The 13,047-nt window shown below is 27.8% G+C and overlaps 1 protein-coding gene across 1 annotated transcript in view; it reads left to right on the top strand.

The window, feature by feature from the left end:
- Nucleotides 1-533: 533 nt before the first annotated feature.
- Nucleotides 534-13,047, top strand: part of LOC142322694 (uncharacterized) — a 289,630-nt gene continuing 277,116 nt past the window's right edge. Inside the window, exon 1 of the mRNA XM_075361774.1 lies at nt 534-1,021. Coding sequence (XP_075217889.1) covers nt 667-1,021 — 355 coding nt within the window. The 5' untranslated portion in view covers nt 534-666. The remainder of the gene's footprint in view (nt 1,022-13,047) is intronic.

A 13,047-nucleotide genomic window follows, 5' to 3' on the forward strand; every position in this document is an offset into this window, starting at 1 on the left:
CCATATAAAATAAATTATCATATTAATAAATTATATTATCAATTACAATTTGAGATATAATAACAATAATTGCATTACTCAAATAGTATTTTATTACCTTGGCAATAAAATTAAAATGTTACTTCAGTTTATAAGTGGGCATACAGTAGTACTGAATTGCTTATTTTATAAAATAAATTTTTGTTGTTGGTTTTTTATTTATATTTTATAAAAAAGATAAGTATATTCTGTTAATATTTTGATAAAAAATGTTAATTGTTCTTCATTTAATTTTATAATTTGCACACACACTTACATATATAAATATATAATTTATTTCGCTGAAAACGATTTCAATAAATTTTTTATCAGTATAATAATAACAATAATGTTAAAGATAAGTTGATGATTAATAAAATTATAAACAAAAACAAAATACATTCGGTTGAAATCGGTTAATATCGTTACAAGCTGGAGGTAGAAGGTGTCAAGGAGCATGTCTGTTCGTAGAATCAGGCAATGTTGTTTCCAACGCGCAGTATTAAACTGGCTGTTACAGCCCGCGGCAGTGCAACTTCGTGTTATCGTTACATGATAGTCATACAGGTTTGATAACAATAAATATATAATATATACATATATATATATATAAAAATATATATCGATTTATATATTCGCAATATTATCATGGATACAGTATATTACGTGTGTGAAGTGTTAGTAGCATTAACCGCGGTAGCTGGTAACGGATTAGTATTAATTGCATTTCGTAAAGAAAGACGTTTAAGACGCAGAACAAATTATTATATTGTTTCATTAGCGGTAGCAGATCTACTTGTTGGACTTTTAGGTATACCATGTGCTTTATTAGCTTACATCGGTTTACCAAAACAGCTTCACGCGTGTTTATTTACTTTATCATTATTAGTTGTTTTATGTACAATATCAATATTCAGTCTTGTTGCTGTTTCTGTTGACCGTTATTGGGCTATATTATATCCAATGGGATATTCAAGGAACGTACGGACAAGAACTGCTATATGTAAGTAAAAATACTGCTTATAATTTTTCAATCTATAATTTATAAATAAATTATCGTGTATGTTTTCATAATATATGTAACAGGAACTTTAGAATGGAGTTATACGTGAAAATGTTTTTATTAGATTTTTAATTAAAGTACCCTCGTTTATTTATTAAAATCAGTTAATTTTTCATCTATTGAAATGATTTAGATTGGTACTGGACTCCTTTCAAAGTAATCTTATCAAATTCACTTGTGTATATATATATATATATATATGTGTGTGTGTGTGTGTGTGTGTGTGTGTGTGTGTGTGTGTGTGTGTGTGTGTGTGTGTGTGTGTGTGTGTGTGTGTGTGTGTGTGTGTGTGTGTGTGTGTGTGTGTGTGTGTGTGTGTGTGAATGTGTGTATAAAGTAAACATTCGTATACTAAAAAATTTAATTGCTTTTTGTACTTTTAAATTTAATAGAAACATGAATTTCATTATAATTTCCAGATTAGATTTTCTAAAAAGTTAATTAAAAAGAAAAAAACACAAAATAATAATAGTAAAACTAGTTTCGGGTGACTCTTATTCTCTTTTAGGTATGGTCGGTCTACTCTCAGTTATTTGTAAGAGAATTTGTTGCCGCTATAAGCGTAAGTTTGTGGGTATATACACTGTTTTAGAGACTAAAACTATTTCAGACTGATTTTAGCAACTTTTCTTTTTTTTTTTTTTAAGTAGAACATTATTATTAAACCATTATGAAATTAATTTTATTTTTTATTTTTTAATAATGAATTCATTTATTTACCGCAGAAGCTTTTGAAGTTTGTGCGTGGAAATATGGAAATAGAATTTTATTATGTATGAATAATTTCATACCTGACCAGGTTTCAAACTCAAAACCCCCAAAATAAAAGTGCGAATACGCTACCATCCACCACAGTGATCGGCGATTTATACTTCTAAAATCATAGTCTATATTGTGTTATTTACTACTATTTTAAGACTATATTTCTAAAAAATTGCCTAAAAATTTGTGAAAAAATGTTATATTTAAAAAAAATCAAGAAAAATACATAAAATAATTAATATTAAACGGATAATAGAATAATTAATTAAAGAGGATAATGCTACACAAAAACATATATCAATATAGTTGCTGCTCTTTTTGTTATTAATAAAATTATTGTAAATATAATAAACAGTATTATTTTAAAGGGAAGGGCAGATGTTTATAAATGTAACCTAGTAAATAGTAAAAAAACATTTTTATGTCGAAGAAGTAAATTCTGGTGCTCAAAAGAGAAGAAAATCATCTATAAGCACATATCACATATAATATTTTTTAACCTTCGGGAACACCGTTATGTAGCTTCAGAGGATGAAATTATTGACAAGTAGCGTGGGAAAAATGCGATTAGTGACTGGGATTCGAACCCAGGATCTCCGGATGAAAGGCCGAGATGCTACCACTTGCGCCACGGAGGCCGGCAATTACACATCATTAAAAATACTTATTTAATAATTTTTTTTTATCAATAGAGCTTAAAAATTACTTTAAAATAGGTTTCAACAATGTTGTTGAGCTAGAAATAATTTGTATAAAAATTAGAACTTAACCCTTAAAGTACGGTTTATTTTTGGAAGGTTTGATCGAAAAATTAATTAAAAATATTAATAATCCCGATTGAAATGAAAATTGCTCTCAATTTATTTACCTTAATTAGGGAGAAATAAAAAATTAAATCAAGTTGAATTATTAAAAACTTTAAAAAATTTGTATAAGGGACAAGTGGGAATCTTGTAATTGTATATACGTGCATCACATTACATGGTCTTGATTTCGGTTCCATTTTTTTAATATTTACATAATACATTTAATGATATAAAACCAATGCAGAAGAATGTTTTACCTTCTTGGGGAATGTAGCAAGAATCGAAGGGGAAAGTATGGTTATCATGTCAAAAATTGGTTATCTGGTATTTTTCCAAATCTTTACGTTTTATATTTTAACTAGTTCATCTGGACCAAAAAAATATATGTATGTTCCACCTTATATCTCAGGATTAACCAAATCGATTTTCCTCAAATTTGGCTCAAATATTTCTTTATAAGGAGCATTGATCATGTTAATTTTTTTTTCAAAATTCGTTCAAGGGTGGAGAATATCGTGAAAAAAGTAATCTCGATTTTTTTCAGAGGTACCTTAGGGAATGCTTAAGTAAAGAAAATTTGTTACCTACAATGCATAAATCAATAATCCAAAAATGTTTTTCAAAAAATCAATCCCCCCACTTTTAAAATTGAAATATACTTTTTTTTTCTTTTATTCTATCTTCCTTTGGTTTATATATTTTTAAAAATTCTGTTTTAAAGTTTATACTTACTATATAGAAGCTGCCAAAAGATGTCTACAATTGTTTTTAACTATAGAGCTGGATCTAAAACGTAGAAACAATTTAAAAAAAAGTATTTTGCTTATTTTTCCTTTAGGGGGTGTTAGTCAACTTCACTTAAGAAAAATTGTCAAGCCTAATATATATATATATATATATATATATACATATATAGAACCTTTTTTTATTTCTATTGTTTAAAATTAATAATTGTATGTTTTTTTTTTAATTTAATTAATATTGCTCATAATTAATAGTTATAAACCAAAAAAAGTGCTAAGATTTCCAGTTAGTAAAGCCCTATAGTCCTGACGTATTGATATCAAATCATTTATCCATCAATCCCACTGGATGAGAACCTACGGATATTCAATCAATTTTTAAAAATAAACAATTTATCCCACTCCTCGATGCACAATTACATAATCAATAAATACATCAAAGTTTAAATAAAATTTTACTTGTACTTTTAAAAAAAATCGATAGCAAATATATCTAGAAAACGAGCAAATACGAGAACTACTTTCATCATTTTTTTATATTCTTAAACAATAGAAAAGAAAGAAATTTTGAATTCTAGCCGTGTGTTCATATGTGCATATCTATATAGCCTACTTATTATCAGCAAAAATTTATTTTTCTTTTTTCATGACATTGAATTTTTAACGAATAAAAAACATCAGTATACAAAAAACTTTTTATAAATAAAAATACGATGGATTATTGGTTTTATAAATGAATCGCCCTTAATCATTTCAACAAAATTTATGAAACCAGTTCCTAAACAGTCATGTTATAAATGAATCTAATCCATACAGTACGTTTTTATGATTTTTTTTTTTATACTGGCTCCAGTTAGCCGGCTTATTTTTATTTAGTAATTTTATATTTATATAGTATTTATTTTAACCGACTACTAAACAATTTATGTACACTCTGCGATTAATCGTCATCAATAGAATTATACAGATTTTTTTTTGCAAAACCGGTTTAGCTTTACCGGTTCAAACAAGAATTTAAAGTTATAATACATTCTAAATTTTTATTTTCTGAATGATAAAGATGTATCTTAATACTAAGATTTATTATTTGCTTTACAGTTTCATAAAAATCCGTTGTTATGGAAAAATGTAATTAATTTCATAGGTAATTAAATTTAAAAAAACTAAGTACAGTATCTATTCATTATTAACAAAGTTGATTTTTTTTAGGAAATACTTTTTTTTAAATAAAACTATATGTCAAGAGACTATTTAGTACCAATATAAAAAAAGTCAAGAAATGGATGATCCTTAAATGTCTTCCCTTTTTACAACAATTTACCCTTGGAAAAAAAAATTAGTAATAGTATAACAATAACTGCGTAAATGTTTTCAGTTTAAGTTTTTTCTAATTTCAAAGGCTGATACATTTTGATGGTAATGTTTTTAATAGATTTTTTAAAATTTTGTTAAACAGAAAATTTGTTAGTATTTTTTTTTTTTCAATTATTATTTACAAATAGTTAAATTTCATATGGTTTTCTTAACAATTTCTCTTTTCTTACTTTTTCCTATTTTATTTTAAGCATGTATATGTCTAATAAATAAATTTGATAAACACTCAACCGTAAATAATCTCTTGTAACTAGATAATTCAAAATTAATGAGATGTATTTTAAACTTCATTATTTATAACTTAAAGATTAATAACTCAAAAATAAGTATACTTAATTGGGAGAAAATTAATCAGTAAAAAAAATCAACACTTAGACAAAATTTCCCGATCAAGTAGTGATGGATGGGAAATTCTGTCTGACCTGAACAAATAGTGTTCATATGTTAGTAGATAAATGAGCAGACAGGAATCTGTCTATTGTTTTGAATACAAAAGATTCCAAAACTTCTTAGACTTTATTGACTTTGACGTATATTTGTTTAAGCAATTTTTAATTTCATTCAATAAAAATTTTAGAACTATTCTTGTATTTCCTTCCACTAAGTAGAAACATTGTTTTTTTTTTACCTTAGTAAAATACACATTAATTTATTCCTTAACACTATCTGTCCCAGTCTTTCTTATAGTTATGTTGCATTTAAAAAATCTGTAGTACAGAAGACACTAATCAGAATTACTTTCTTTAAAATTAATAATGTTAATTATACATCGAGTCCATGAACAAATTAGAAGTGTGTTACTTGTTGCCTGAATATCAACTAAAATTCATTAGACATGTTAATATGTATCAACAGTCAATTTAGTTCAATGATGAAAGTAACGGGAAACCACATCACTCCTCTTTTTCCATACTAAACTTGGATGCTTAATATTTTTGGGAATAATTTTATTGACTTTTCATAATGATTATATAATAAATTATTCATTATTAATAATTCAATATGGGTAATTTTCAAGAATATTTTGTCATATCAAATAAAACAGTAACATATGGAATTTAAGAAACATCTCATGCTAATTATTTATTTATCGGTCATTAACGATTATATTAGTGATAAAAAGTAATTATTATGTAACAAAAATTGATAACTCCAGATTTTTGTATTTCTTGATATTCTGTTCATTTATCCCAAAGTATTAAGTGTAAGTTAAAAATCTCTTTACCTGAGTTAAAATTTATTTCTCTCTCTCTCTCTCTCTCTCTCTATATATATATATATATATATTTATATATGTACATGTTCTATTGGTTAAAATAAAAAATAAAGTTCATATAAGTAGGTTCGGAAAGCTTCGTTAGCAAGCGTCGTCTGGCGAAAGATTTCACCCTAATCTTTGCGCATTCGGTAAAATTAAGCCAGAATATAATTCTTGGGGTCGAAATTAAGAAGTATATTTAGTGGTTTTATATGAAATATGATCAGAAAAATTTTAAAAGAAATATTCCAAAACGATATTTCTACTATTTTTTCAGAAATCTGGGGTAAAAGACAAAAGATTGGGGTCGAAAAACACACTATTTTATGTTTGGCGCAAAATAACTATTAAATGGTTAATAAACACATAAAAGTTTTAAACAAAACTTGAAGAGTATTTAATTCTAAGTAAAATTTGGAATGAATAAAATTTACCGAAACTAAATACAAATAAGAATTTCGACGTTTAATAAAACATAACATATAATGTAGTAGATTTTAATTAGATATTAAACGAAAAACTTTCCAATTTTACAAAAAAAAAAGAAAAAAAAGTATTTTAGTAAAATAACAATCACAAATTGAAAATTTCGTTGTGTGTGTGTGTGCGCGCGCGCGTGTGTGAGTTTTTTTTACTTTATAAATAATTTAACCTAAAATCATTAAATCTTGTTTAGTAGTTTTTGAGTATTCGCGAAATTAATTTTAAAAATCTTTCTTAAAAATCTCTCAATTTTAAAACATCGAAGTACGAGTGAGGTATTATATTAAAGGGATATTTTTCAAAAGGGGTGTCGGACTTGTGAAAATTTTTTTCAATCGTATTCTTAATTTTTCAACAAACAATATCTTTTACAATTATATTGGAAATTAGAAAATAAAATTAAACAACTTTTCAACAAATAAAAAAAAATGTTGGAAAATTACTGAAACCCTTAAAAAAACTTATAAATTTTTTTCTACGTTTTTACAATTCAGGCAGATGGAATTGAACTTGTTTTTAAATTAGCGTTTTCAGGCTGAGAACTGTTTTCGTATTAAAAGTGTTTGCTGGTAATAAAACTACTTCTAAAAATATGAGTTCTTTCAATTAGTATAAATAATTATTTTCTAAAAGTGAGATTATTTTCCAAAATAAGGCATTATCAGACACTGAATAATTTTCAAAAATTATCGCAGATTTCGGGGATAAACGTTTAAAAACTGTAATATTTGAATAGCTCAAAGTATTGACAATTATAGGACTTAAGCTTCACTTCTTTGGAACCAATGTATAGACGCCAAAATGCCCACCATTTTTTTTTTTTTTTTTTTTTTTTGTTAATCTCACCACTATATAAAGAGACAGTGTCTTTTTCGTTTGTTCCCGATAACCACCGAAACTAATGAACTAATAATTATGTAATTTTAACTTTAGCTTTCTTATGACTCCCCAGAATATTTACCACAGTTCAAACCTCACCAATCTTACTATTGTATAAATCATTAAAAAAGTATTAATAAATAACCTAGAACTTCTTGTACTAAATTTAATGTTTTTGTGTATATCGAAAGATATTAAGTAAATCGATTGTCATTGTCTATGTCAATATCGCCTTCTTCAGATAGTTATATGATTTACTAAATTTAATGTCATTGTGTATAAAAGATCAATTTGTATTATTATCAAATGAACGTAAAAACAAATTATTTTGATAAAAAAATTTAACGGAAATTCTGCGTAATAACTTATTTGTCTGTTTTTTACCTGAAACGCTCAGTGGTGAAAGATATTTAGATTTCATGACGCCTGATCTTCCACTTTTTCTCCCAGGTCTACCACTAAACACACGCAATAAAATGTGGTTCATGCTGGGTAGGGTTCCCGCTCATTATAGATTACAAGTTTCAGATCACCTAAAATCCTAAATGAATCGTATGCAAACAGATGGATTAATCAAGGAGGCCCAGGAAGATCTTGCAAGCAATAGCTGCCTGCAAGATCTTCCGATCTCGATCCTCTCGACGTTTTATTATGGGGCCATTTAAAGACTCTTGTATACGACACCCCCGTGGACAGTATAGATTAACTGCGCACGAGAATTGTAAACGGAATTGAGAGGATTCGTCAGACCTGGCATCTTTGAAGGAATCCACCAGTCAATGAAAAAACGCCAGAAAACATGTATTTTGAATGAGGGCAGCCATTTTGAGCAGCTACTGCAGTTTATTTTATTAATGTTTTATTATCTTATACGATCATTTATTGTTGTTAAATAAATGTTAGTTGAAAAAAGAAGTAGTTTGTTTAATAACCAGTGTCTGTCCATTAACCGAAAAACGTGTAATGCAAATTATTTTTTATTGTTTTATTTTCATGATTTCAGTAATAACAGTATTTTATTTTATTACAATATTTTGGATATTATTAAATTATTATAATTTATTAGATGATAACATTAATAAAATTATTCCAATTGAGATCGTGTCAAGTTATTTAATTATATTTCGGAGGAAAAGAAAATTGGTTTTTTAATCTAGAGAGACTCACTTCAAAAAGTTTTGTTATAACTTTGTTATTTATGAATGGATTTGAATAAATAAGCTGTCATTTACTTTGTCATGAAACGCTTAACATTTTTTTATAAAAGATACAATTTAAATAAACTAGCATTTGCAAAGATATTAACAATTAAAAAATCTACATGGCTGCAATTTTGAAATAGATTGAGAGATTTGATTGATTATTAGTATTATAATACAAATAAACCTTTAGGTAAACTATCAGTACACGAAATTTTAGGTTAATACAATTAACCATTTCTGAGAAATAAATTTTTATGTAAAATATAAAATGGCGAATAGCCAATACTAAGCGTTTTCGGATAGAAGTTGATAATAAAGTTTTTTTCTTTATTTCGATGTACTGAATTCTTGGAACGATTTTTACAAACACTCTGTGTGTGTGTGTATATATATATATATATATATATATATATATATAAATGGGTATTATTTAGAGTGATAGAACCTTGATTTGAAATAAAACTCATCAAAAGTAAGTTTGAAGCCAATTTTATTTTATCTGAAAGGTAACTTTCTGATATTTAATTTTTGAAAATAATTTCCGGTATACTCGTATGTCCACCACGACTAGCTTTGATGAACCAGATTCGATCAGTTTCGAACTAATTTTTCAAGTAATTGGGGACATATTTCGCTAATAACACATGTTTGCTTTCAAAGCGTCAATTGTTGCTGGTTTATCAGCGTAAACCAGAAAATTCACATATCCCCAAAGAAAATAATCCACTGGCGGTAGGTCACATGATCTTAGAGGCCAGTTCACTGGACCACTTCGTGAAATTGTTTTTTCAATAAATCCATTGTTTCGGTAGCAGTATGAGGTGTGGCACCATCCTGTTGAAACCAAAACTGTTGCAGGTCGATATCATGCAAATTTGGAAACAAATAATCACTGATGATTGATCTGTAATGATCACCATTGACAGTATCATGCGCTCCGGCCTCATTTTTAAAGAAATAAGGACCGACGATGCCTCTAACATCTAACCCAAACCATACAGTGCATTTTTCAGGATGCAAATGGAACTCGTAAATTTCCTGAGGATTGGTCTTACTCCATATACGGTAATTGTGCTTGTTGACATAACCATTTAACCAGAAAGGAGCTCGGTCACTAAACAAAATTTTTCGATAAAAAAGTGGATCAGTTTCCAATTGATTTAGGCACCACTCACCAAACAAACGACGCTTATTATGGCCTTGCGGCTTCAGTTCTTGAACAAATTGCATCTTGTGTGGGTGTAGACCAAGATCTTTCCGTGAAATTTTCCACGTAGTGGATGGACAATGTCCAAGCTGTTGAGAACGGCGACGAATAGACACATTCGGATCTTCTTCAACACTATCACTGACAGCACCGATATTTTCGCCTGTACGTACAGATATTTGTCTTGCTGTTGATTTTTCATTGAATAGAGTAAATTTTTTTCAAAATTTATCAATAGTTTGACGAATAAGTTGCTCTGATGGACGATTATGTGCACCATAAAAACTACGAAGTGCTCTATACGTTTGGCGAACAGAACATTGATTTTGTAAATATATTTCTAAAATTTGTAAACGTCGTTGTGGCGTCAGTTTTTCCGTGATCATTTGTCAGTAATCACTGATCTGAAATGACAAAACAAAATGTCATCAAAACAAAACAAATGACAGCTATCTCTATCAAATATTCTATCACTCTAAAAATATCACCCGTGATTGCACATCCGACTTATGGAGCTGTGTAAAATTTCATTATTGTATGACATCGTCGGAAAATGAGTGTTATTAAGGTTGCAAGGATTTTAGGACACGGTTGAATCATTGTAAATTAAAGAAAAGCATATAAAAAAAAGAATAAAAGCATATATAAAGAAAATAGAAGTTGCGGTAGAATGTATAGAGGATACTACCGTATGTATGAAGAAGCATATATTACATCCTAACTTTTACAATAAATTTTCTTTGAATTTTCGTGCAAAAATATTATGAAAATCGGAATTATATCAGAGAACATCATTACGCAGTAAATAACCAACAATAAACATAACACATAAATAAAAAAATTATTTTACAGAAATCTGTATAGATCTAGTCATTTTTTGTTTAAAATATTGTTCCTTTAATTTATCTAGAAGCATTATTAAAAAAAAATCATTAAAATTAGTAAATTGTAAAATTATAGACAGTAAAAAATATATACGAATCAAATTTAGAATTAGTTCTACATTTTTAAGTTTGTTAAATTAAAATTCCAGAAATAATTAAATTTATTATTAAGCTTATATAAATCCTAATGATATGAATTAATGAAATATCAGTTCACCTTTTTGTTCTAAATTAATAACAATTAATTATCTAATGTACAAACAATTTATAAGCTTATATTACACGATTATAATAAATATACCAATTTAATTAGGTTAATTACTTAAAAAATTATAACTAGATTATATTTTAATTATAATTCAGGACATAAAATACAATTACAGTAATATTAATTATTAGAAAAAATTCGTTTGAAGAGAACCAGTCCAAAGAAGCAACCCCAGTTTATCGGACCACTGCGTTTCATATTCGTGATTTAAGGTTGAATCATACTCAACTATGAAAAACACTCGTGATTTCAGTGGGTTAGGAATGTACAAAAGAATTTTTGCTAATATAAAATGAAATCGGATAAAAATCCACGGTTTTTTAGTTAAAACAAGAAAAATAAACACTATTGTATACAAAAATAAGTCATAAACGGTTATTTATTTTCCGACTGGTATACGTTTTCTGCTATTTTATTATTATTTTTTAACTGAATTTACTTAAAATCTTATATTATGAAATTAATATAGACAAAAATAAAAAAAAAAATCAGAAAATTCTTAAAAAGATATTTAGAATAATTTTATGATTCTAAATTACATGAAAGTTTTAGCTAAAATCGTATATTCACACTATACAGGAATGTTATTATTCTAATTAATTACTGACAGTTAATGAAAATCATAAGAGATATTTTTAAGAAAAAAAGGTCTTTTTTAAAAATCTATTTTCTTATTATCATTTATATTTACATTTGTGCAATTGAACCAAGACAGAAAAATCAATGAAGCAAAAAGAATTCATAAATAAAATTTGAATAAAATCGATTTTATAGTTAAGCAGACTAACAGCAATGAGATACAGGTAAAAAAAAGAAAAGAAAATCTTTTGACTAAATTATTCTCAAAATTTTCAAATATATCGAAATCTGGGAATTAATTTTTTTTTAAATTGTTGTACATCAGAAATGAAAAATAACTTATTGTTAAGATTTTTTTTAAATTTTAGCTCTATTCTATGGAACTAACAAATTAGAATTTTCAAATTTGAAAATTATTTATAATAGGTAGTCTAAAAATATTGAACATTTTGTGCAAGAGATAACGTTAGCTAATTCTAGTAAAACTTGAGAAAGACATGACTCCCGGTAAGGAGTCATGACATCGCCAATCAACTAAACATCTGTCACCAAACACAGTGTTAAACCATTTGGAGAAAGCTGGCTACTAAAAGAGCTCGTCATTTGAGTACCAGAGATCTGACTAAGAAAAATTTATTCGATCGAATTTTATTCTTCAAGTTCTATTGAAACGTATCGAAATCGGACAATTTCTGAAGCGGTTGATCACGATTGTTGAAAAGTGAATAACCTACCATAACAATGTGCGGAAAAGATCGTGATCGAAGCGAGGAGAAACTTCACATTCTGTGGAAAACCCCACAGTGATGCTCAGGAAGGTTATGCTGTGGTGGGATATGGGATATGTTGTTGTGGGATTGGAAGGGCATCGTGTTTCACGAGCTGCTACCGCCAGGTAGAACGGTAGATTCAGATCTGTACTGTCCGCAATTAGCGCGATTGCGCCTAACAAAGAAACGGCGTGAACTGGTCAACAGAAAAGATGTCATATACCATGCTAACAACACCAAACCGCTTACATATTTAACGACCCGTCAGAGATTGAGAGAACTTGACTGGGAGGATTTAATGCATCCACCGCAAAGACCGAACTTGGTACCGTCAAGACTATGATTTTTTCGGTCTCCGCAGAACACCGTAAATAATGTGATGTTAGTTTCAAAAGAGGTCTGTGAAAACCACACGTCACAATTCTTTTATCAGAAACAACTGAAGTTCTATAGCGATGGGATTATGGTCTTCTGGAAATATGGCAGAAGGTCATCGAAAAAAATGGTACATGTGAGGTCTCATAATGTTAGTTTCCAAAAACATTGAATGTACGAGTATTTTAAATTTTGACCTGCAAAGGCTCAATACCTTTTAGACAACCTGATATTAAAAAAAAACTAGACTATGATTAAATTAAAAAATTATTCAATAAACTCTTTATCTTCATTACATAAAAATAGTTAAGGTATTTAAAGGTGACTTATAAATCACCGCGTTACACAGGTTCTGAACTGCATCATTAGGTCAAAA

The sequence above is a fragment of the Lycorma delicatula genome, chromosome 4 (genome assembly GCF_047948215.1).
Source record: "Lycorma delicatula isolate Av1 chromosome 4, ASM4794821v1, whole genome shotgun sequence".
In the NCBI taxonomy this organism is placed as follows: domain Eukaryota; kingdom Metazoa; phylum Arthropoda; class Insecta; order Hemiptera; family Fulgoridae; genus Lycorma; species Lycorma delicatula.